Below are 26,315 nucleotides of genomic sequence, written 5' to 3' on the forward strand. Positions count from 1 at the left end.
TAAAAATTTATTACTCACTAGATAGAATGTGGTATAATTTTCTTTATATGTCTGATACATAGAGGGTGAATTGCTGTTACAGCCTGCTGTTTTACAGACTGCTCTTTTAATGTAGTCATTTACATTGCTTTAATCTTTGGCTGCTGCAGAAAATAGCACCTGTTACACAACCTTAGAAATTGTAATCCAAAAAAAAAAAAAAATTTACTAAGAAGGCTTCATTTTTAAGATTTTCTCAAAATATAACTATGCTTTAAAATAGTTCCTTACAAAGCTACATAAAAAAAATTTTACATTATAGTGTAGGCCTTTGAATGATTTGCCTTTTAATATATATATATTAAGTTCCAGTCCCTGGAACTGAAACCAGCCACGCAGAGTCCACTTCACTTCCAGTACGAACACGGCGAGGGACACGCAAGGCTCCACTTGCCCTGCGCTCCCCGCTCCAAGCTCCGTGTCTCCATTCTTTGCACAGCTGATACTCCAGCTCGGTGGGGCAACAAGAATGCTTTTATTTCTGTCATACTGTACATTTAAAGGTGATAAATCTGGTTACGAACCTAATGGGATTTATTTCTGTGACATTCACAGTGGTGTGATCTCTGCTGATGTTGCACAGAAGACTGGCTAAGGAATTTGATCAGTCATATGAGGACAAGCCCAAAGCCACCCAAAAGTAAGTGAATGCTTATATTCCATCACTGTTGTACAAGTATTGCAGTTTATCCCGGTACGACCTGCCTTCGTAGCAGGTGGGACGAGAACAGTGTGTGGGGAGGTGATAAACTGGGGCTGCAAGGTGGAGGGAAGCTCAGCACCAGTCTGCCTGTTAGCACAGACAGATGAACCCTGCTTCCGAGAGCAATTTCCTCTCTCACCTTTTCCTCCTGCTCCTCCACACCCTTCCAGCACCGCACACTGGCACCAGCAGAGAGCTGAGATCAGAGATCAATGTTCTCCGAAAAGTGGATTCGTGCCGGGCATGCGATACACCGATCTTAACACGCTCTGGAGAGAGATTGTATGTATTCAGGCCTGGGTGCTTGATGGATTTTTCCACAAATCAAGCACAGCAACAGCAGGTTTTTCTGCTTCTTTTATACACAAAAAATCAGATGTTAGTACTTTTCCAAACAGGCCTATTAGATACTGATTGGTTAGTGATTAACATACAATTATAATATGGCTTGCATAATGCTTCTATTACTATGCATGCTGAGGGGAAGGGTCTTGACCTGGTCAGGGGAGGTCTTTTTGACCTGGGCGTGTAGTTTTATAGTATTACACTGAAGGCAGCTCACTTTCAGGATACTCAAAAGTTAGTTTCATTGCCAAGTTAATTAATTGATTAGTCACTTCGTCAGATAACTCATTCTCAACACAATCCCAGGTGTTCTCTTTCTGGTCCTGGACGTTCTGCTTATTTTCTAAGGTTTGGATATCCAAGTCGATCCTATGGCTCATCAAGATCATCTTGACCACGTTTCCCCATATGTGCGGTACCTACAGCTTCCAGCACAGCTATTAACCAGGGGTACCCCGACACCCCCCCAATACCCCGTTGCGGGGACCGAGGAGTGGACGGGGCGGCTAATCCAGAGACTACGGTAGGGCGCGCCCCGTCCGGCTGCCCCAGCGGCCGCGGGCTGACCCGACCCCCCGCCGTGCGCCGTTGCGGGGGCCGAGGAGGGGACGGGGCGGCTACTCCAGAGACTACGGTAGGGCGCGCCCCGCCCCCGCTGCCGGCAGCCGGGCCGGGGCTCGGCGGCCACGTCCCCGCGCCGGGCCGGGCGACGGGCGATGGCGGCAGCGGGCGGGCTGAGGGGCGGGTGCCCCGCGGCCTGACCCCCCTCCCCGCGCCATGCGGCTCTCCTGCAAGGTGGCGGCGGTGCTGCTGTGCCTCGGCAGCCTGCTGCTGCTCTATCTGCTGGTGGGCAGCGCCGCCGCGCCCCCCCGCCCGCCGCCCGCGCCCCCCCCCTCCGCCGCCGTGCCGCTCGCCCGCCGGCAGCCGCGGCTCAGCCGGAGCCCGCCGCGGAGGAGCCCAGCCGGCGGCAGACTCGCCAGCGCCAGGTAACGGTGTCGGCTCTGCCGGGACGCGGGAGCTCGCCCGGCCCACGCGTGACCGGACGGCGCCCCACGCGCGGCCGCCCCCCGTTGCCAGCCCTTGGCGGGGAGCCCGCCAGGCCCCTCCGGCCCGACCGCTGTCAGGCGCGCCCAGCCCCACGCGTGACCCGTGGGTCCACTCTGCTGTGGCCGCTCACTGGTGTCTCTTTGCCGCCCGGACCCTTCCCAGATCCTTTTCCCCTCGCCTCTGCGAGTAATCGGTGGTTAGAAAGCCTTGTGCAGACCGCTCTGGCTTTAGACGCGTAAACTTTTTCCTGCGTGTTTTCGCTTGGATCGTGGTTGCCAGAGATGCCACGAAAGTGCGTGGAGGTAAGGAAGTGCGTGGAGGGGTCTTGCCTCCTCCTCTGAGCCCTGCGTCCGAGCGGGGCGATACCTCATCTGCGTGCCTGTGCGAGGGCGGCCTCTGAAATAGCTGCTTTTCCATTAGTTTTGGCCTTGTTTTGAAGGCTGACGTGGGGAATGTGGCACTCGCTGGCTGGAGTCTGTGAGGAGCTGCTGTCAGTCTCGGGACACTTCTGCCAATTTTTATTAATGCCACAGGGAAGAGGGAAGGTGGCTGGCTATTTCTCCGTGGTACCGCTGGGTTCCAAACTGCGAGGTACTGGTGGATTTTAAGCTCTTGAGCTTTTTGTTTTGAATGTTTTTTATATGTAAATTAATTTAGCAGAACTTTAAAAAAGAGTTTGAAATTGTGACGCGTTATGTTTCATCTTTGAGCACCTTACAGGCAGAGTATTTTTTAAAAAACTAATTACTTCAGAAAAAGATAGGCGCAGCGTGCTTTTGCTGGGTGGAGGACTGTTTTCCCATTTGCATTCCAACTATATTATGGTCAGTGTGACCTCATATATCTAATTAACTTGGTATGTCTTTGTGTCTTTGATTCATGATTTCACAGAGATGTTCTGAATGAAAGACTACTCCTGGTTTTTTGAGCTCTTATTCCTTAACTTATTAAAGCAGTTGGTTTCTTATTCTTCATTGTTACCCTACTGAATGTGAGAGATGTTTACTGTGGCTGAGAATGGATCATGGACAGAATTCAAATGCATGTATTAAAGCAGGATTATTTCCACTAGCAACTGTACCTCCTGAAGTCATTTTTCTTTAAGGCATATCTCTGCGATTATCGTGGAACTCAAGAACACTGAAGGAAGGAGCCCAGAAAGTATGGAACTGCTAGAGAGTGTAAACAACTGTTCCATTTCAATGAGCTTTTTAGTGAGCATCTTCATGTTCCAAAATCTGACATTATCTAACTTTTCTATTATTTATTGACTTTGAAAGTACTTTTTACAAGGTCTGCAACAAAAAAAAAAAAAAAAAAGAGAGGAATGCTGTATTTAAACCATTCCTTTTCTTCAAATTTTTTTGTTGTTGTTTTTTTGTGAGGTTTGGTTGTTGGGTTTTTTTCCCTTCACATCTGCTGGCAGGGCGTGATCCAGCACTTCTGGCACCAGCAGGAGTTTGTATAACTGGGAAGCACAATTCTGTGGGTCCGGTTCTGCCCCTTGCTGAAAGATTCTGTATTGTGTTAGTTACTACTAAAATAAAATTTATTTAAATCAGGATATCCATAGAAAATATTTTTCTGGGGTGGGAGTGGGTGCTGTAACGTGGTCCAAGTCGAGGAGATGCCTGCTTTTGGGCCTGCCAATGAGTGCTGTTCTGGGATGAATCACATCCATGCTCGCATGCTGAAGGCATCTAGTGGTGGGATCTGCTTGGCTTAAGCCTGATCCGAGATCCACTGAAAGCAGTGTGAGGCTGTTTCCAGGAGGCTTGAATTTGGAGTGGAAGAAAAAGCCAATGATTTAACTAGTTATTAACTTCAGGAGTGAGTGTTCACACTGATTTAATAGGCTTTGCTTATGCATGTGATTACAGTAAAGCACATCCAATGTAACATGCTGAACTGGGATTGTTACTGCCTATTCATTCCTAGAATATAAATAATTATTATTTTATTACTCCTTAGGAGCAAAGGAAGATTTATTTTTTTTTAATTTGATGTGAGAGATCCTGTATGATCTAAGTGATTCCTTCAGAATAATAAAAAAATCGGATTATGATTGTGTAAGATCTTGCAATCTGATCATGTCTTTATATCTAGGCTGTATGATTGATTAGATAATCTTAGCAAAGTTTTGTCTATGTGACTGTAAAAAGTTGTTTTAATTAGTTTTGCCAAGGTGATTTGTAGTCCCGTTAGAAGGATGCAGGTTTTGGTCTGAACTCAGGAATAATCAAAGGCATTATCTAGGATATGCATTTGTTTTATAGGAATCAGTCATGTTGCAGGCAAGGTGAATTGTAGTTTAACTAGGATGTTGTAATACCACTTTCTGTAGTCACATGATAATAATAGAAGACATAAGTTTTTAAGGTTTAAGAAGTGCGGATTTCTTCTAATGTAAGTAGTTCTAATACCTGAGCAAGGCTTAATTTAGTCACATATCGTTAGCTGTCTGGTACCTAGCAAATGTTAGGAACTAGTTCATGTGTCCTGCTTGGGTCATTAGATAATTTTTGCAACTCTAGATAAGCTTTGCATTTAAGTTTCTGGTTAGCTTTGAAAACTGACTTTTGATGGTGATTTTACTGGTCCTTCCTCTTGGAAGTAGCAACTCCTATGCCTTCAGTAAGATTTTTTTCATATGAAGAATTCTAAGTATGTGCCAAACCAATGTGTGGAAAGTATCAAAAAGCAAAAGGATTATTTTTTCATTTAAAGGGCAGATGTGACCACACTTTCTATTAAACCAGCGTGGCAAGGCTTGGGAAGTGAACTTTTGCCAGTTCTCTGGAAGTGACTTTTCCAAAGCAAAATGTCTCTTAGATGGCAACCTGTCAAGATACTTTCCTTTCTTTGTAGCCTTTGTGCACACACATGCAAGTTTGGCTTGAGTTTGGTAGCCTATAATAACATGCTGAAGGCCCAAATACCTCATACTTGTCTAATAAGGAACCCACTTGATAAAAGAAGAGAGAAGCATCCATTCTGGTTTTGTGTGGTTTTCTGCCCTTTCTCTGAGTGGTGGAAGGAGGTTGGAACTTCAACATTTTTTTTGATTGTCAGCAGCTCCAGTCAGTTTTGTGCAACTGCATTAAAGTGAGAAAACATTTATTTAAAAACATTTCGAACCTTTCTAATTTATATTTTAAAGGGTGGGAGAGAATGTGTTTCATATAACGGATCCACTGTTGGGACATTGACTCAGTGCTGACTGTCAGGAAAACAGCCTATTTAGTGAATCACCAGTTTTGATACAATGCCTAACTCTAACCTTGTTTATGCTGCAAGAGTAAATGAGATCATAATATGAAGAAGGTTTCAAAAACTTAACAACTATATTGCATTTTGTAAGAATCTGCATGCATTATCTTTCTCTCAGGAATGAATTTGAAGGCTTGAATAGATTAGCAGGCTCTGTAATGAGATGGGAATGCATTATTTTGAATGAATCTAGATTGATTTAGACAGGTTTTGGGTTAATTATGTTTGAGTCACTTTGGCTGTGACTAATAAGAAAATTATATGTAATCTAAAGTTTAAGACCTAGAAATGTACGCTGTTGTGCTTGAGCACTCAGGCTGCTTCTGCTGTCAATACCTATGCCTGTCAGAAAAAAATATATGCGGTAAATAAAATACCATTGGGCAACTGGGTGGGAGTTGTTCTGTATTGTTGGAAGGCCTTTGCTATAAACATTTTATCGTGCTACATCTTATCAAGTGTGTCTTCAGCTGTTTCATGGGATGTATTCTGCAAGTATTTGGTGATGCGTTCTGCAGTGCTTAATCTTAGGCAAGGATGCTTTATTTTATAGCCATATAATAATATCGTAGGAGAACAGCAGATAAGGGAGAGCAGGAAGCAATTTTCTCTGAACAGATTGGTAAAACGGGGAACAGAACAAAGAGTCTGACATGTTGTAAAAGTTAGATTTATAATATATTGACAAGCTACATTTATGTACTTAATTTAGAAGAAGGATATCAAGGCAACAAAGTCCTTGTGTATATAGTTTCTTTCTTTGTTCTTGTCAAATACATTAAACTTTAAGGCCCAGGTCACTGGGTTTTTAGATGCATTTAAACATTTAATTTAGGTCATAAAATCCAATTATAGACTATCCATAACCAATAAGTTGGACTATAAATGAATGAATGCACGTATAAATGTTACGAAGAATTGGCTAATAATAATAATTGTAGTTCTCTGTGCTTTTTAATGTGCTTGGAAGTCTCTTGAGATAGGTAACTATTACTACTGTAACAGCTGTTCCCATTTTACAGATAGGACAACTAAAGCATAAAGAATTAATGACTCGCCCAAAGCTTTGCAGGGGCTGACTTACTGAAATAGAGCCAAAAACGGAGCTCGCTTACCCTTCAACCACTGCCTGAGTACTTCTCTGAGTCAAAAGTGTATTAATGGCTTAGGTTGATAACCTAGCAATATATTCTTTCTTGCTTGCCAGCTGTTTTTTATTCTAGGTACCAAATTTTATCCTTTATACAATTTACCACAGTATTAACATACTCCATCCTTCAAAACAAAGTGTGCACCTTTCATCTATTCCCTTTGTTGTATTGTCTATGAACACCTGAGCAGGTAGTATTTCAGAAAACTCTTAGCTTCCCCGTATGTTTGCATCAACCACTGGTAAACTATATGATAAACAGGATTCGGTCTGTACCTTCTGTGAAACCTCAGCTTAAAGAAGGGCTTTCATTAAGCTGCAAGTCTGAACGAGAAGACTCCTGGTGCCCAGCCTGACCTACCCTGCTAGAAAAGAAGTAGCTGCTCCACTGGTATGAACTGAGTTCCAACCTGCAGTTTCTCTCTTGACAGCACGTGCTGGAGCCCTCTTATCTTCAAGAGGGGATCCAGATAAGACAGCATTCTGTGTAAAGCAGAAGCATTCTAGATGCTGTTGGTCAAACTGGAACTGTTGTGATTTGAAGACATTGGCCATGTCCTGCAGATCTTTAAGGAATATCTTTTCATCCAGGTGTTACTTCTCCCCTTCTCTTCCTCCCTGCACTGTATAAACCAGAGGAGGGAAGGGGAGTTGTGATGTTCTTTGCTGTAATCTCGTTTGCCTTCTGGCAGTTTGACTTTGCCTTTACACCTGCTTCTTTTCAGACTTCTGGATAATAACAGTAATTTTGTAAAGGCTAAGCTGAAATTGCTGTTAAATGCATCCTGCTACGGCACTCTTATCTCTCTTTCCATCTCACTTTTGTTTTCACAGTCCTCTTGGTTTCCTTACGTACTTACAAAAAAGATGCAAAATGTTGTGTCCCAACGTATCTCCTTGCTACTTTCCTCACTGACTGTTGCCCTCAGTGTCCCAGACTATCACTGAGGTAGCTGAAATACTACCTCATGCTCCTTTTCCTGGGGATTTTTATTGCCATTGCAGGCTCCTGAACCCCTTCAGCCCAGGCCTTTGCGACTCCTAATTCCTTGTCTCCAAGGCTCAGCTTTCTCCTGTGCTCTCTGGGGCTGGGAGGCTGGTTGTGTTGGTCGGCGGGATGTCTCTTGTTCATCCGTAGCTCCCATGGGTTTACGGGGCATTGTGCTTTCATTGAGGGTTGCTTCTGCTGAGTCTGTGCGTTGGAAGTGCTTGTCTACATATCCTGGATTTTTCGCTACAAAATAGCTGCATAATGGAGAGTTCACTCTGGCTAAAATTTGCAAAGAAAAGCTTAGTGCTTTGGTGTCAGGTTTTGAAATGCTGCAATAAAAGCTTAGAGTTTAGTCCCTCTCCCAGTAAATTCCATTGCCACAAGCTATATCAAAGCAGCTCTCATCCTGCATATGGCTTGATTTAGAGACTCAATTAAGAGGAAACATTAAAGAGATAGGGAGAAGGGGGAAAAGGGGATCTGTGTGAGCAGCTAATTATTCACTTCAATAATTCAGTGGTTTTTACACTAATAGGTTGGAAAGTAAATACCACTTCACATAGATGTAGTATTCCATTATTTATGCACTGATGAAATTGGGGTTTAATTAAGACTAAAGCCTAAGACTTTAAACCCTTAATGAAACATGTTGCTTTGTATACTCAGTAAAGTACCATTGGCTGGTATTCCTTAACACAGAAGTGGATTACTCTCTAGAACGCTGCTGTTATACAGAGCAGCATTTCAATGTCTGGAAAAAGATAATGACAGCTTTATTAACTGTCATTTTTCTCTTTATTTAGAACTTTTGTTTCTAGCATTAGGTTTACTGATTTAATTGTATGTATGTAATTGTGTGTGCTGAGAAGAGGCAGGGATTGCTGTCCTCTCTTCAGCGATATGTTGAGAACTGGTAGTGATCTGTGATTAGCCTTTTAGCTCCTGTAATGGTTACAATGTTTGTGATTTAGTTGCTTTGTCAGCACACACCCGTGTAATGGAGTATAAATGCGATCCGTGCTGGAATGTGAATACGATATGATAGAAGCATTCCTGGAGGATGGGATTTTACCTCCATACTGATGGGGAGGACACACACAAAACCAAAAGGTCATATTTTCAAAACTTATTCAAGTCCCGCAAAGAACCCTGAGTTTTCTGGCTAGCCAGTAGCTTCAGTGTGCCTTTTACATGCAGATTCCCCTGTAGTCTAGCTGAAATTTATTTAAAGCCCACACAGATGGGTGCTAAGTGGAAAATCCATAGTTTGGCCCTTGACTGCTTGTGGAATATAGTCTGATTCATCTGGGACATGTGAATATGTTTGTTTTTTAAAATCTTTGTTTTAGCAAAATTTCAGGGATTCCATGGGGTGAAATGGAGAGCAGTCCTTTGAAACAATGCCAGTACCTTCAGGCCAGGATTAAGGCATGCATTTTTAACAGCAAAATTAATTAACTGTTAGAATAATTTACATATGGATGGAGTGGATTTTTTTAAAGTATGGATGTCTTCTTCCAGTCTAGCCAAAAGCTATGGGCCTGGTAATGAAATTACTGAATGTGGTTCTGTAATCTGCATTGTGTTAGAAAGTTGGCGAGGTAGTTAATAAGCCCATCCTGACTTCATAACATCTAAATTGGGAAAAAAAGCTATCATTTACACAGAGCAAGTTGTCTGTTTTGAGGTGCTGTTGAATTAGTTACTGTATGTGTAGTGCAGTGATTTATGCAAATCCAGAAATGTAGGGATAACCAGAAAATTCTGAAAATAGCATATTTCTTTGTGTTGTATTCTTAACAGTCTTGATTTGTACTGTTGACAAAATTGGCGTGCCACTCGCATCTTCTGTAGATAGCTGATCAGAAAAAACCCTCCTGATCGCCTACATCCCCTACAGAGAAAAACCCTGATATATATTAACATGGAATTCTCTTCATGTTTACCTCAGTATCTTTTATATGCCTATTTATGATTTTTCAGGAAGCCTGGAGAACAGAAACATTCAAAAGAGCCTTCATCTTTGCAATGCATGCATCTGGCAGTTGTGGCATGTGGGGACCGGCTGGAAGAGACACTAATCATGCTGAAATCAGCAGTTCTCTTTAGCAACAGGAGGCTCTGTTTTCACATTTTTGCTGAGGATTCCCTTAAGCCTGAATTCGAGAAGAAGGTGAGTTTCTTTGTCATTTGATAAATGAGTTATAAGTTGCAAATCTCTGAACAAAATTACGTGGAAATCAACAAGTAGCAACTAAAGCATTTTTTTACTCTACACTGTTGATAAATTTCTTATGCATGTATGTTTTTTTCCAGAAAAGCTGCATAACATGTAGTGTTTAATCCTCCCCCCATGTCTTTCAGTTAAGGGAATGGCCTTCTTCGTATACAAAGAAGTTTGAATACAACATTTACCCAATAACCTTCTCCGTAGGAAATGCTCAGGAATGGAAAAAGTTATTCAAACCATGTGCTGCCCAGCGCCTTTTTCTTCCGGTAAGGCACCTGGATTTCTGAGTAGGTTGCTTTAGGAAAAGGTTAATTCCACCAAAAGGAAGCTTTGCTGGTGTAGTATTAAAACCATTTTCAGGCTGAAACATCTGCTTACAGATATTTTAGTCTGTGCTTTAGCCACTTAAAAAAACAAACCCGAAATTCAGCCTCGCTTTTTCTCCTGCTAACAAAGGATATGTGTTTCTTATTTGTCTCTAGTTCCATTAGCCTCTCAGGCTCTTAAGACTCAGTGCGAGAACTCTTTCAGGGCAGATGCTTTCAGTGTAGATGCTGCATGCCTTCCATAAATAACATTCTTTTCAGCATGCAGTCATCATATCCTCTTTACCCACTATCTCCCTTTCCATATGTTAGCCCTTAGACTGATGCTTTCAGCAATCCCTTTTCCTTGAGTTTTATTTCTTTTTCCAGGACTGTCAGATTTGCCCTTAAGGTAATAATTCCAGTGTGCTCACAGTCAGATTTCATGCAAGAGCCCAGTGTATCCAGGGATCTCCAGATTCACTGAAAGCATGTATTCTTTACTGTATAATACTTAGTGTCATAAACCTGGAAAATATTTAAGGTTGCTGGAGAGAAGGAAGGTGTTGATAACAATTTTGCTATGCAGAAATATCAGAAAGTGAAAGAACTTTTGCATAAAGCAATTTCTGTGGAATTGAGAACTTATATCAAAAATATCTTGTGCATTGCTGTTGATTGGGGTGACTCCAATAAAGTGACACGCTATTCACATGATCCAGATTTCTTCATTGCTGTCTTGTGAGAAATGGGGTTGACGGACAAAGAAATCTTTACTTTCTCAGATGGAAACAATCAGGAGACAGCTGCACATCCAGATACGTAGACTATGAATACATATGTGAGAAAATATGTGCTGTCAGCAGTTCTGCTTATCTGCCATTTAGGGGTAGACTATCAAATGCACAAAGCCCAGATGGGCTGAAAGTTAACTCCAACTTCAGCAGGGATCCTCTCTTCCCTGAGTAAATGTTTGTATCACCAGGAAAACAATCCCTAAGCGTTAGCTTGTTCAATACTGATTGTTTGTAAGGATGTACTCAAATGGGGTTATTTTCACTGGGTAAACACAATTCTCTGTTCTTCTTATTTCTGTGGTATTTTTTTGTCATTTTGGTAGACTCTCAGCACAGAAATAGTTTCACTTTTATTTGTCATCACCCTTCTGATGACAGAAAAGGGTTATGTATTCACGCTGACTCCTTTAGGCTGGGCAGTGCTTTTTTGGTTCCTTTTTTCACTTGCATGTTGCCGAAGTTCTCCAGTAACTTCTTGTAAGGAATATATAGACTGTTGCATGTGGTCTTAGCAAAACTGGGAGGCAGCCTGAACTGTAAATGTTTGTTTCTCTTGGGGCAGTTGCAAGATGTTGTGTGTGGTCAGGCTGAGGTTTATGGCTTTGAATAGGAGGGGTTGTCCGAGAGTATTGCAGCTGACACCAAGTTGATGTGGATATAGCAAAAAAAAAAGTTGTAGCAATAGCTGAGGTGGCAAGTGTCCAGTTGGACTTCTGGTACTCAAGTTTGCAGGCTGATGGAACCTTGGGCTGTTTCTGGGTAATTTCAGCCACCGTTACTTTTTCCGGTGTTTGATAACTAGGTTCTGATATCCTATTTGAACTAGACAATGCTATAGAAATCCAGTCCGCACACAGCAGGAGCAGAGGGTTTCTAGTGTTTTTGTTTAGAGAACTATTTTGGCTTTTATTTTAAACAAATACCAGCAGGATGTCAGTATCTGATCCTTCCCTGTACTAAGCTTTTTCCCCTGCAGGGGCATAAAATGTGACTGGATTTAGGGAGGACCCCAGGAGAGCAGTAGTGGAGTTTATCAGCTGTTTAGCTCTCAGTTGTGTGGATTGTCTTGCTCCTGACAATGCTAAACCCGAGTGGAATGTGAGTCTTTGATTCACAAGTGCCTCTCCTGCCAAGGAAATATCTCCTGCAGCACCAGCAGGCGTGTGAAAGTGGACAGGAGGGTATGAGGAATGTGTTAAGGGAAAACTCTCTAAGAATCGTTCAGTGGTTTTTACTCACTGATGAAACCAGAGCTCTGGGATGTGATCCTGCAGCTTGTAGTAATGAACTGTTCTGTCCTGGGTGACAGGTTGAGGTACACATTCCCAACTTGTTATTTCTAGGGTTGCTAAAATGTTAAGGAAGATCATAGAGCATCCTTCGTTTTGTAGGGGCATTCTGTGACATCTGATCACGTTTGCCACTTACATGCAGGGAAAGTAGCTTGAGCCTCCATGTAATCTCACAAGTCTAAATCTCTTGCTGCAGTTTACTCCAATAAAACCGTCAATGGGATTTGCAAAGGCAGAATAAGGAAGTTTTGGATCTGAACAGGAGTGCAAAATGAAACTTTAAAAATAAACTAGGAGGGTAATGCTCTCGGCAATCACTTGAGACTGTTTTGTAATACTAACATGGATGTTAATACACCAGGTGAAAAATCTCTCTTCTGCTCTCGCGAGTGTTGCATACCCCAGGGCTGGCTTGCAGCTGTCTCTGTGGCTGTTTTGAGACTACCAAAACAATCAGCTAAAGTATCGTGAAATGCTTAAGGGATTTTTGGATTATTTTAGTTCTAATAGTAACTAACATTTAGAACCCTTCTCAAAACACTTAATCTATTTAAGAGCTTTTAAGGTAGATTAATAATATCCCTGCATTATAGCTGTCCCCTTGAGTGTGCTGAAGTATCCAGCCCAGTGGATCAGTGGCAGCACTGGGAATAGATGCCAGGGCCTTATTAGACTCTGTTGTAACTTGAGTTAATTGCTTACTGCAATTAAGTTTAGTAACTCAACTTTGTGATACTGCTACATTAGCATCAAGATTTGTGATTTGTCCCTAATTTTGGATAAAGCTCTGATAAGCTGCCATGCTAGCTGTTGCAAACCATTAGGTAGCACAGCTTCACAATATGCCAATACGTGTTTACGCAGCAGTGTGTTATTACTTGCCAACCTCGATAACACAGGGAGAATCTATGGAGACTGAAGTTGTGAAATCAAATTACAGATAATTGAGTATTTAAGTGAAGTGTCAGGCTAAATATAGCCAGTTCTGTGCAGAACTTTTTGACAGATTTACTAAGAATCCTCTATATAGCTGCAAAAAAAATCACACTTCTTTTAAGCTGTAAGCGCCTGTAGAGCGAGGAGGAAGACAAGCACAGTCAAGCCATATTCCTGACAGTTCGTTTCAAAAATGACAGTCTGTCAGGTATGTCTACATGGTTTATGCTAGTGAGAGTGAGCTCAGACTACCAGCTGCAGTCTCGCGTTGCTTATGCTGCAGGTCGGAGGCCTGTCATCTCTAACCTACAGCCCCGGCCTGTCAGTTAGCCCTCCCGGCAGGCTCAGCGTGCTGCCAGTGTGCCTGCTCAGTGCCTCCTTCGGGCAGAGCGAGCTGGAGCGGGGTCTCTTGTACCCCAGGCTTGTCTTGTGGTGCTCAGCTGCTTTTGGTGTTGAAAATCAGCAGAGTCAAAAATACACCATCTCCTGTTGTATGCTTTGAGTAAGTAAAAGCCAACTATTGTCTTCAGGGCTGTGTAAAGCGTAAAATTTTTTTTTTTTTTTTTTTTTTGAAAACTCTATTTAGTTTGGGAGCAGAGCTACCTAAAAGCTATGGGACATAGGGAATGCCAGTTATTTAAATGACGTTTATCCCCAGTGTAAGTCCACTGAAATCCCGGGAGCTATGCAAGGAACTCTTACAGCCACAACTGCTGAAATTAAATTCCCCTGCCCAAGGCGAAGTTAAATGCACAGCCAGAAGGGGATGTGATCAATTCAAACTGACCTGTGTAGGTTTTAAGTAAGTCTTAAGACTTCACATGTGAAAGAGGAAAGTGTGAAGGGCTTAAAGGAAGTAGCACAGCTTTTCCTTTAGCCTGTTGGGTGTCACTGCAGGGCAACACCTCAGACACAGGAGAGAGAAGAATCTTTTGATAAACCAGGAAGCAGAGCAGGTGAATTCTGAGTGGAGGAATACAAGGTGGAAAGTGTGGGGTCAGATGCTGGTAGGCACCCACTTCACAAAGAACTTAAATACCTGCTTGAATCCATTTATATAAAGGAGAATTATTACAGTCCATTGACTTCCACAGACTTAAATCTATATTTATATTTAAGGTTACTGAAAGAACAGCTTCCTGCTGGAAGAAGCAGTGGCCAGGCTGTCACTTATGCTTGGGAGGAGTGTCTGTATGCACCTGTTAAACTTCCCTCTTAACCCTCTGCTGGAAAATGCCTCAACTTGTCTCTCTACCAGGGTGCCCTTCAAAAATATTTTACGTGGTACACAGTGTGCTGTGGCTCCCGCAGGCAAAATCTGATAGCTTCTGCTCTCCTTGTATTCATGTGTTATCTCCTGCCTCAGACTAAATTTGGGGGTGATTCAAAATTTTTTTTTAATATATTTTTATTATATATGACTTCATATAGTAGGTCCCTATGAATTAGGGCTTCTAGGTGCTACACAATATCCAGGATATCCTTAAGCTGAAAAACCCTTTCTTCTTTTCAACTGTCTGTCTTCTGGTGATTTACTCAACTAGCTGTCTTTTTTTTTTACTCGTGGGTTGTTTTTTTTTTTTATAGTATTGGACTCCAGGATACTTAACGTTTGCAGATATTACTGTGTTATTGAACTATTTGTGTCACTCATTTATTGATACCTTCACATGCTGGTTTGTCTTTTTTGTGGTAAAATGGTGTATTGCTATAACCTTCCATCCAGCAGAGTGATCTGGATTGTGTTGGACATGGAGTTTCTTGTAAGCATAACTTTTGTTTAAAATATAGAGACATTTGCCTTCTCCTGCTTGTCCTGCTGTCTAGGAAGAACATGTAGTTATCACGTCAGAAATACAGGTCAGGGATTTGTTAAACTTGGTTAAGTGTCAGTCTGAATCCTGAAGTGTTCAGTCAGGTGAAAAATCTCATTTAGGTCCGTACTCACGGATTTGGCATCTTAAGGGATGCCTGTTGAGCATGCCTAATAGTGGTTTCCCCCCTCCCGGCTTGTTCAACATCTTAATGTTGTTCACTCTATTTCACAGGTAATCTTCAGTCACAAAACATTTCAATTTATGTAGAATTCAATTTCTTTAGTAGAATTTATTGTTACCTGCATAAATAAGAGAGTTTGTCATTAGTATCATTGCAGTTGGATGAGAGAGTGATTGTTCTGTTCCACAACATGGTGAAAATCAATAGTCTTTTGGATTTGCTTTTCAAAGAAAGAAAGAGAGAGAAATAAGGCTTCTGGCTGAGACCAAACCAAGAAAAAAATCAGTCCTTAAGGAATTTTTGGACAGTTTTAGCAAATAATAAAGAAGAGCCACAAAAATGCAGTTGGAACTGATGGTCAACATTAGCTAATGATATTTATTACTTAACAAACCACCTTACAAATAGCTGGTGCAAATATTAAGAGAGTTTTCTTGGACTGTTGAAGCACAATGTAATTTGCCCTAGTAAAATTAATGAATGAGCCTGTAAGGATTGGGATAGCCACAAGGGGGAACATGGTCGACAAGAATAGATTAGGTATCCTGGATCTAATTTACAGTTTACACCCCTCTGACTTGACTAACTTTACAGTCGTTATTCCTGATGGAGAGTCCGATAACAGAGATGAGAATCTGACCTGATAAGCTTTAATATGACATTTCTATTTACCAAGCAAATTTTGTTCTTCAGGAGGATGCATATCCATTTTTGTGATTGATGGGGTTTTCTTAATTAATGTGAAACATTTGTATATATTAATACTGAATGTAAGTCTCCTAGGAGCACAAGGTTGTAATAGGAAAAACAGTCATTAGAAAGGCAAAGGGAAACATGATACCAAATGGAGATGAAAAGTGCTCTGTTGTACTAGCTTACCCTTTCAGTCAGTGGAGGGAGTGGTACGTTTCATCACTTAGAGATCTTGAAAAGAACTAACAAAGCCATGTAAATTCTTTGCATTTTATTTCTGAACTGATACTAAATAGTTCTTGCAGGTATTTTTAAGAGCTCAGTGGATTAGTGGTTCATATGAAGGGTGAAATCCAACTTCAGTGGTCTGGTAGCTGTTTTGCTGAGCAGTTCAAACAACAAAACAAACAAGCAGCCAATAACACTATAACTGTTTTTCCTATGTGTAATTACTTTTAGCTGATAAATCAATAACCTCTTTCAAATTATCAGTTTAAAATAAAAGTACGTTTTTCCAGTAATTTTCCTTTTTGTTGTCTGTTCGGTTTCTTTTTCATCTCGCTATGCAAACCTAAAAGGTCATTTTAAAGGATGTGGATTCTCTCCTTTATGTGGACACTGATGTCCTCTTCCTGAGGCCCATCGATGACATCTGGCACATCCTGAAAGAGTTCAACTCAACACAGCTAGCTGCTATGGCCCCGGAACATGAAATACCAAAGATTGGCTGGTACAGTCGATTTGCACGTCACCCTTATTATGGGACAACTGGAGTCAATTCTGGAGTGATGCTAATGAATTTAACACGGATACGCAACACTCAGTTCAAGGTGAGAAGAAATACAGCTGTTGCCCAAACTAATGATGTATGTATTTTTCACATCTTTTAAAACTTAGTATAAAATTATATAAAGTTTGTAATACAAAGAATCTGAAAAATATAGAATATATATAATTGGATACTAAAAGCAATGATAGTGAAAATGCTTACTAAAACAAGTGAAGAGGCTGGAGTACTGAGAACTTGCAGATGTAGCAGTCTGTTAGCAGTAGTAAAAATGGCTTCTTCAACATTTCATTTTCCCTTGAAAGATGCATGAGAGAATAAACTCAAGGATCTTCAGTGCAGTCAGTGTATTGCTTTTAAAATTGGAAAGCTTGATGTAAATAGCCAGAGAAATTGGTAATTTTTTGCATCTGCTGTAAATAGAATTTTGTGTCCTGCTGCAGATCAAGTGACTCCATGAATTGATATGAATGAGAAGGGAACATTTTCACTGACTTCTGACATCTCCCCTTTTGTGAAAAGCCTGAGTTGTGAAATCTCTATTTATTTCCTTGAGCACGCATTCTCTAATCTCTTTAAAAACCTTATTTACCCCAAGTGGGCTTGTTCCTCAGTCAAGGCCGGGGTTTCTTACACTGTTACAGTAACAGCTTGAATAAAAAAAGCCCTTGCTCTTAATATAATTCCCAGGGAAGATAATTCTTAGTCTGCATTTTTCCTGACTTTTATACCTCAGTTTTCACCTTATCCCTGCATTTTTCCACTTTTCCACTTTTTCCCCCTCCTGTTGCTCAGAAGAGGAAGACTGTGAATAGCAGGAGCTGACATCAGAGCTAGGCCCGGAGACCTTGCTTTCCTGTTTAGATAAACAGGAGCACAGTCAGCTCTGCTGTTCCAGCCCTATCCAGGTCTAACATCTCCTGGCAGTTCTTCATTCTTCACCTAGGTATCTGACATGGCTTAGCAGACTTACAGATATATGTCTGAGTCATATATCACATCACTGGTCACGGTATTAACCCATTGCTTCTGGTTTTCTGCCCTGCAGAACAGCATGATACCGAGTGGTTTGACTTGGGAGGAAATGTTATATCCGTTATACCAAAAGTACAAAAACTACATTACATGGGGAGACCAGGATTTACTAAATATAATTTTTTACTTTAACCCAGGTAAGTAATGATTCTTGGAGTCATGATTATCTGTGTTAAGAAAATTTCTGGAACTTGAAAAATTTTTTTAGAAGTGCAATTTTTATTATTTGTTATTTATAATATGCAGTGAACTCTGACATGAAGTTAATGTGTAAGTGCACTCAGGATTTACAACCTATGAAAATACTTCTGAAAGTGGTGTGGGTAGTGGGGCTCAGAGTTGGGTCCATTGAATATGCAAATCTGTCTTCTGGAGATTCTGAGAAAATAAGGAAGTATAACATTAATGACCAAATGCAGGAATGAATTTCGAGTTGTATGTGTGCTTAAGAGTGTCACTGGACCAGGGCCTAGCTGAAAAAATGTTTTTGTTTCAGATGTTTATCTGAATGTGAAATTGCCAGGCTTTGTCCAAAGCCATGCTCTATTTTTCTGAAATTCAGCTGAATTCTGATATTTATGCAGATGAGTAACAAAGCTAATATAAACAGGAACTGGACACAGCCATATCTTGTCTAAAACTGTTGCCCTCCCTATTTTTGCTCCTTTGCTAAAAGTTACTTGTTGAGACACATGCTTCCAGCATGTCAGCTGAGTGATCCAGCCTCAGCAGGCACCAGGATGGTGTCATCTGTATTCTGCTGCTTACACTTGTGTGTTTTCTACTCTTCTAGCTTGCTCTGGGACTATGAGGAGCTACGGAGCACTTCATGTCTCTCAAAACCTTGTTCTGGGAGAACAGCTGGCATAACCCACCTGTCCCAGTCTGGGCTAGCGTGGCCAGTATGGGTGTACTTGTCAGCCCAGTGAAATGTCATATTTGGTTCCTGGCTGTCACTCTTGCACAGTGCCTCCATGAGCAGCTTGTAACATTTTTGGTTTGTCCTTTGTTTCTTCTTGAATTGGAGTTGTGTTCTCATGAGTGTGTATTTCCAAGGAACTGGCAAGTCTAGGCATCTTTATTTTAAAAGGGTGTGACTTTCTCCACAAGTGCTGAGACATTTTCTGGAAATTCAGCCCCTTGTAAGTATTTTGCACTGATCACACAGAAATGACTTCAGGCACTTCCAAAACCAGTAACATCTGAGAAATGCAAGGATTTCAAAATTGTAGCGTAGTACGTGCTTCCCAGAGAAGCTGAGAACCTTGATTCATGCCTCTGAAAGGATGCTGAATATCCATTCTTACTTGCTTTTCTTTGTTTCCTATGTGACCTTGTATTCCCTCAAGTGATTTTAAGAACAGAGTAAGTTTGGATTTATCTTTATTTATTCCATTCCCTTTTCTTTTTCTCTAAGGAGTCATAGGGTAGGTAATTGGATATACGTAAATCCAGGCAAATACAAGGAGAGAGCAAAAGCAAAGCAATAAGCTGACATCTGTTTACTGCAGACAGATGTCAAACATCAGTGTCCCTGGTACGCCGTGTATTACCCTCGATCCTAGGGAAAAATCAAGTGGAAGAAAGCTTCATTATGAAATCATAAATTAATTCCCAAAAAGAAATGAGTGTTGTGGGAATGGGGTCTACAGGAGGAAGAAAAAGATGAAGCCAGATTAGTTGTGAAGTCAAACTCAAGCTGCTAACTTAAGTGTGAAGGAAAAAACCAAAGATTGCAAAAATACTTTAATTTTGTGATGAGAGTATTCTCTATCAAATCCACATGTTGAGACTCTTTTTCTGCACCATAGTCTGCCTTTTCCTTGTAACTGGTAAATAATTTTTTGCGATTTATGTAACATTAGGCTGCACAGGAAAAGAAAACAAAGAACTGGATATAATTAAAACAGAAAACTAGATTTTCCTGAGGTATTAAACTGCTGGATTTTTGAGACTGGCCTGGGAAGGAATCAGTCAGGGCTGTTGCAGGTGGCTTTTTTTAGATGCAGTGTGTTGGCTTAAAAATACCCAGAACTGTGTTACCTGGGGCCTGAAGGGATGCCCCTTTTTTCCCAGCTCTAAGGGCTGTTCTGAGGATGAATGGATCTGAAGGCTCACAGGGCAGCTAGAGCTTGAGCCCAGCTGTGACAGAAAAAAATGCACAAAGGTGTCACGGTGAGGAGAAGATCAGGAATACTTAAGTGACATGTACAAAAGCTAATAAGCACCTGATGACATCCTCTCCCCACAGTGACCTGCTGATGGGCTGTACTTCTAAACGTCTGTTGAGGGTTACCAAAAGGATCCCCGTTAAGTGTAACAGGGTTTGGATCAGGTGTTACTGCTCTTCCTGCCCTTTCAGCAGCACTGGGGAGCAATTCTGAATGTGTGATAGGTCAGACTGAGTGGAAACCACTTGCAGTGTACCCTTTCTGGAGAAGTCTCCTGCTAGAGAGGCCTCAAGGGAAAAAATGTTTCAGAAACTTTGTTTCCTACTTCAAGAACCACACAGGACCAGCTGCAGACTTCCTGGGAAAGTAGGAAAGGCCAAGTGGAGAATTCTGTCTTCAGTGCTTCTAACGTGACCTGCTGGCATCATGCAATGTTTCGTTGTACTCCATTTCTGAAGCAAAATGGTCACAGGGACTGGTGCAATTTATTATTTTAGGGGAGAACTTTGTAGAGTAGGGCTGATGGTTGGACTCAATGATCCCAAGGGTCTTTCCCAACCTGAATGAATCTGTGATTCTGTGATTATAAGCATATTGCTAATACTGTGGATGCGTGGAGAAAGCTTAAAAAAAATCAGTAGGAGAAAGGAGGTTATAAGCCCTTTTGAGAAATTAGGCTTATCTTTAAATAACCTAGACTTGTGAAATTAATGGATGGCAACTCAGGAGGACTGGGGATAAAATACACTACCTCTCATGCTCTGCTGTATCTCAGTATAACAAGTGGTCATAGCCTCAGTGAAAGCTTCAGCAGCAAATGTTGGATATCCTTTGCAAGCTTTCCCGTGCTGTCTCCAGAAGGATCCAGGATTTTGCATAATACTCGCTGCTCTGTGTGCTTCCCTAATCATTTCTGTAACTCCAGAAACTTCTTACAAGGGCAGAGGACCCTGGATAGTGCCACCTGGTGCTTACTCTCTGGCTTTGATTCTGTCACTTTTAGCTTTGTAAAATGCTTGCTTGGCTTATGTTTGCACCCAGTCTTTGTGTTGTCCTCTCTTTCTGTTAGTTCAGGTCTAATAGTGCTGAGATTTGTATAGCCATCCCCTGAGGAAAGGAAGCTGCTGTGTCTAGCTGCTCCTTGGGATGTCTGTGAAAAAAGCAACTGAAATTTTTCTGATCATCAGTCCCAGGTTTTCCACAGAAACCTGGTTTAATTTGTTGTAACTCTTGTTTGACGTGTCTTTTCTTTCTTCCCCTCCCATCTCCCCGGACCGACATTGGCAGAGTGTCTCTATGTATTCCCGTGTCAGTGGAACTACCGGCCTGATCACTGTATGTATGGAAGCAACTGTAAAGGTGCAGAAGAGGAAGGTGTGTCTATTCTGCATGGAAATAGAGGTGTCTACCATGATGACAAACAGCCTACATTCAAGGCCCTCTATGAAGTGATACGTGATGTAAGTCTTCTGTCCCAATAGAGACAGTTGTTTTATTTCCATGAAGATGACAGCTTTAACCAGGTCACTCGGGTTGTTTTGTTCCAGCAGGTCAGGCTGAGCACAGCTGTGCTTTGCGTATACCCATCAGATACCAAATAATAAGGGTGCTTTGGTCTTTCCTGTGTATTTGGGGTGGTTTAAACGATCCCCCTTCATATTATAGTAAACTTCTAATAAAAAGGCTGAAAAATTGCTTTTCTGTAATACTGGAGGTAGAAAAGAAGTGTTTGAATGGAATTCTCCCTGCTGGTACTGCAGCTCTGGCCCCTAAATACCCGGCAAAAGCTTGTCCTCCCTGAGTGAGCACCTAGAGCCTCTGGGCACATGGAGGGCAGAAGCTTGCATACAGACACAGATCTGTATTCCCACTTTGGATGTTGAGTGTGTACAACTCCACTCTCTCAAATACAGGTTTCATTACAGTATCCCTTTGTTAGTAAACCTCCTTTAAATGCAGACTCTACAAGTACAGTTTCTGGGAAGTTGGCTATTTCAGGTAATACTCCCAGGCAAACTTTTCTGAAAGCAAGCACTGTCAGGCTTGAGTGTTTGAAGTTGACAGGTTTTGATGACACTCTGGAAGGTGAGGGACAAATCATCACTTACCTATATAAGGTTTTATCTTGCAGAAACTTCTAAAATGCCATTTTGTAACTAGTGAAAACTAATAATTCTTTTTCTTTTCTTTAGTTTCCATTTGAAGACAATCTCTTCCAGTCTTTGTACTACCCACTGCAGTCTAAGTTTCTGGATACAGTGCACACTTTATGTGGGAGAATTCCACAAGTATTTTTGAAGCAAATTGAGAAGACTATGAAGAAGGTGTATGAAAACCGTGTCATTGTCTACTTGGGGGCCAACCACAGATACTAAATGTAGCTGCATTTTTACGCAAAGTTTTTAATTCTTGCACCCCATCTCATGAAACGTGTAAATGAAGAGTATGAACTCCTTTACTGAAACTCTGAATTAAAATATTTTCCTTATGCAATTTCCTAATAACCCCTGAAGTTACAAAACCAGAGGAAATCCTGGAAGTCTACCTAAACTGTCCTTTCCTAGGCCTTTTGTTCTCTTCCTGCATTTATTCTTGGTTGCAACAGGGGGAGGTGATGATTCTCACTTTTATTTGACGAGTTTAGTTTGGTTATTTGTTTAAGTACAGTTGTATTCACTGTAACTTTTTTGAAGTTGTGCAAAAGCTTGTCCTGATTTTAGGCTTGATAAAGAAGTTACAGTTTGAGCTATATAACGTAGGGAATGTAACTTGAAATGATAGGGCAAATATTCTTGACTGTCATGAGAATGCTGAATTACAGAAAAGATCACTCTTGTGTAAGGATGAGTTAAAATTTACTGTGGTAAAGGGAGAGTATTTGTTTAAAATTGCACTTCTGTCTGAAGGTATATTACCTGCTATTCTTCACATGTAGGACCTAAGGTTTCTCTTACTTAAAAAGATTAGGGGAATAGAAGTGCCTATTTACTTTATATTTTACAGCACTTTTTGTCTAGTGATTGTGATTTTCCCCTTCTGCTCTTCAGTAGTTTTGTAAGGGCTTCACGTGAAGGAATTAGAAGGAAAATAATTACAGCATAAATAGGAAAACCATGGACAAGAAATGGGAGAGGGGTGCCGTGGAAGCTGTGGCACCTGCACAACTAATAGACAACAGCAAGAGAATCCTTCCTCACGTGGAGTACAGCCGTGGTCTTCCCCTCCAGTCACTTACAGTTTTGAGAATGTATTTCCTAACTTGGTAATACTAATTACATTAGGCACAGTCCAAGAATGTTGTGAGTGTACAAAACCAGATACTATTCATCTGTTTTTCTCTTTAATTAATCCTCTTTAATTGCTGTTTACTGCACAGTAACAGTGGTATGCCACCGACAACCGTTCTTCCATCCCTACGTTGAGAGACTGTGGATGCTGTCTCTGACTCCCCTCTTCTGTTTTGCCAGAAACCTGGGCACAGAAATTACTTTCTGCCTGGCACTTCCGTTCCTGGAAGTCCACGGTTTTATGCCAGGATCATAATGAATAGCATCAAAGTGAAGAGGATACAAGGAGGTTTTGATGTCTATTTAAAATACTTAATTTAGCTTAGATTTTGAAAGTATGATGGAATATGCACAGACAAGAGCTTATTAAAACTTGAAGTAGCTGAAAGCTGCTTGGGGCAAATCACTGGGGAACTGAAAGTGAGGACACTTAAAGAGCAGTGATACAAGAGCAGACTCCCCGAGGGCATTTTCTAAGTGTAAGCCCTGAGGGGTGTGTGTAGGGGAGGGCTTGAAGAAAACAGCAGAGAAAATGATCTTACTTTTCAAGTCCAAGAAAACAGCAGAGAAAATGATCTTACTTTTCAAGTCCATTCAGCAAAAAAAATTAGCCATTACTTGGAACTACTCGCTTTAATAGGCAAAGTAGGAGAGGGGTGAGGAGGGCAAGAAAAATGAAGCTTTTCTCTAATGAAGGGAAAACTGATACAGATTGTGTATCCTGTACACGTAACATATTAGAAATATTTGGTGCGTGTAGATGAGGGAAAGGATATGTTTTGTAAGTTAAAAAGTAGGATTTCTGAAGAATTGCAGTTTTGGGGGTTTCTGCCCTATCCAGCGAGGACTGATGCACAGTTTCATAAGAAAACAGACTCCAAGAGAAAGTCCTTTGAGTTTGCACGCTCCTCCTCGTGTGGCAGCTCATGAGAGGAGGGAAGATGCAGGCCTTGCTGGCGTCTCAGGCTGCCAGATAAACAGCCCGTACACAGGATGGAGTGCCTACGAACTCTTTCCAAACACTAGGATGTGAAAATGTCCATGACGCATCCATAAGCGTGCTGGGTGAATGACACAACGAGTCAGCTGAGTAAAGGAGGTGTTAAGATGGGGTAAGGGGCATATGGTCTTGGTCCTAGCAGTTTCACTGCTGCTCTGCGCTGGCAAGCATGACAAACGGAAATGTCTGTTGTTTGAGCCTCTGTGTGCTGCAAATTCTCATCAACAATCTCTGCGTGTTTCTGACTCAGATCCATTATCTTGCAGCCTTTGCCACAGAAGTGTAAATCGACGTGCAAAGGACAGAGGCAGCTCTGCATCTATTTTGATTGAAAGCCGGGGCCCCAGAAAAGCATTTAAACTTAAGCGTAGACATTCCTGTCTCTTGCAACTTGCCTTAGTATTTTCTATTTTTACCTGAAGTTTTGGTTGCCACTTAAAAAGAACAGTCTATTTCTAGGTACAGAGAAAAGTTTGAAAACATAACCCAAATGAACCTTGAAGACTTCAGAGCCAGAAGGCAATGAAAGGAGAATTCAACACGCTGTTTTAAAAAAAGTTTGAGATATTGTAAGCCTAAACGTACGACAGGTAAACATTTTAGACTAGCAGTGCAGAGAACTTGTAAAAAGTATTAGCTTGCTTTTTGATCTTTATTTTCAAGTATTGGGGTAAAGCTGACTGTAGGCCAAACAAGGCTAGACGAGACGCATGCTGGGCACTCCAAATTCCTCATTTCTATGGTATCTACAAGCCACAGAAAGTTGCAGAGCAAAAGTCTTGTCTGGACAGTTGCAACTCCGGTGCTAAGCCTCTGAAGTTGAGGAGGCTGTGATCGTGTAAGCTATGATTCAGCAGAACCTTGCAACTATGGGCACATTAAAATGAAGGAATGGAATTCATTACAAAATAAAGGCATTATTGCATATAAAATGATTAGAGATTACAGCAGTGCTTTTTATGTTTACAGGAGGTGCTACATTATGCTTAGAAAGAACTGTGCTATGTTCTCAACAGCTATTAAAATATATGAAGTACATGCTTTAACATGAAGACTTTGTTAATGTAATACCAACTTGCAGGGAGAATGGGGGACGTTCCCCCCCTGCTGGGCTTTTTCTGAGAAAAAAGCTACAATTTGAGCTCTCCAAAGTGTTTTAAAACAATTATGTAACTTTGATTTTGATGTTGTTGTTGTTGTTAGAATTATTAATTTATATTTTATTACACCTTCTAAAACCATGTTATATTTTGGTTTTAACAGTAGTTCATTCTAATTTTAATCTTATTTAGAAACCAGTTTTAATTCATTTCGTATTTCATTCTTGTGGCTAATTCCTTGTTAATTAGCCTTCATTTATTTTAATAATGGGATGTGTAAATACTTATATAGACTTTATATCATCACTTTCCCTTCCTGTCGAGTATTTTAGTTATTTCCAATGGTATAATGTAACCAAAACACCTTTGCTAATGTAAGACCTTGTGCAGTGTCATCATAACATACAGGAGAAACAAAAATAGTTTTCCTTAAATGAATGGAAGCTCCAGCACATGGAATGTATTGATAACAAAGGAGAAGAATCACCTTTCACACTGAGAAAGAAACGGCAGGGTACAGCCCAGAGCACTGTGCCCAGGTTATTTGAACATAAGCCCTAACCCAGCAGATGTTTGACACTCTGAATTTTGCCCGTGTAGTCGGTAGGCTTATATGCAATGCATAAAGTTAAGCGTGTAACCAAGTCTTTGCTGTATCAGCGTCAAATATTCAGGTTTTAAATTTGCTATATTATACTTGAACTTGCCGAAGATAGATAAATAGGGGCTTTTTATTAAGAGCTGCTGAGCACCTCCTTTTAGCCCAAAGCCATTTAAGAAAGTGTCAGGCTACCAGTGCACATTGTACAACAAAGAACTGCCAGAGTGGGACGCGTTGGGCTGCATCGTTGAGATAATGTGAGTTTTTCTAGGCTATTTGCCTGCATGTTACAAAGTGGGCTCAGATAGCTCCGCTGTCATTTCGCTTACAGGTGGAAACTGGAAACTGCTCTCTGTGTGTGTACACGAGAGCAGATGTGTAAAGAATTCTGTACCTTTTCTTTATCATTTAATTGCTTGTGTATTTTTATTTGACAAGTGCACCAATTGTTTATAGCTCCCAAGGAGGCCTAGCAGTGCATTTCTGTGTTGATCAAGATCCTTTGGCTTACAGTACAAATAAATGAAGTTTTAAGCAA

The 26,315-nt window shown here is 41.1% G+C and overlaps 1 protein-coding gene across 2 annotated transcripts; it reads left to right on the forward strand.

The window, feature by feature from the left end:
- The first annotated feature begins 1,817 nt into the window (after positions 1-1,817).
- Positions 1,818-26,315, forward strand: GXYLT2 (glucoside xylosyltransferase 2). Of its 2 annotated transcripts, XM_074879159.1 has the most exons (7): positions 1,818-2,073; positions 9,529-9,718; positions 9,910-10,041; positions 16,375-16,626; positions 17,632-17,755; positions 21,077-21,249; positions 21,982-26,315. In XM_074879159.1, exons 1-7 carry the CDS (start codon positions 1,865-1,867, stop codon positions 22,162-22,164), a joined length of 1,263 nt encoding a protein of 420 aa, XP_074735260.1. In that variant the 5' UTR covers positions 1,818-1,864; the 3' UTR covers positions 22,165-26,315. The 2 variants fall into 2 exon arrangements, with proteins under 2 accessions (XP_074735260.1, XP_074735261.1); XM_074879160.1 differs by lacking the exon at positions 9,910-10,041.

This window comes from Strix uralensis, chromosome 10 (assembly GCF_047716275.1).
Source record: "Strix uralensis isolate ZFMK-TIS-50842 chromosome 10, bStrUra1, whole genome shotgun sequence".
Taxonomy (NCBI): domain Eukaryota; kingdom Metazoa; phylum Chordata; class Aves; order Strigiformes; family Strigidae; genus Strix; species Strix uralensis.

What these genes read in the sequence shown, in the direction of transcription:
- GXYLT2 (XM_074879159.1), top strand. Translation starts at nt 1,865, where the DNA reads ATGCGGCTCTCCTGCAAGGTGGCGGCGGTGCTGCTGTGCCTCGGCAGC. An exon ending in GGCAGACTCGCCAGCGCCAG is followed by an intron (nt 2,074 to 9,528) that starts GTAACGGTGTCG and finishes ATGATTTTTCAG; the next exon opens with GAAGCCTGGAGAACAGAAAC. An exon ending in AATTTTTTACTTTAACCCAG is followed by an intron (nt 17,756 to 21,076) that starts GTAAGTAATGAT and finishes CGACATTGGCAG; the next exon opens with AGTGTCTCTATGTATTCCCG.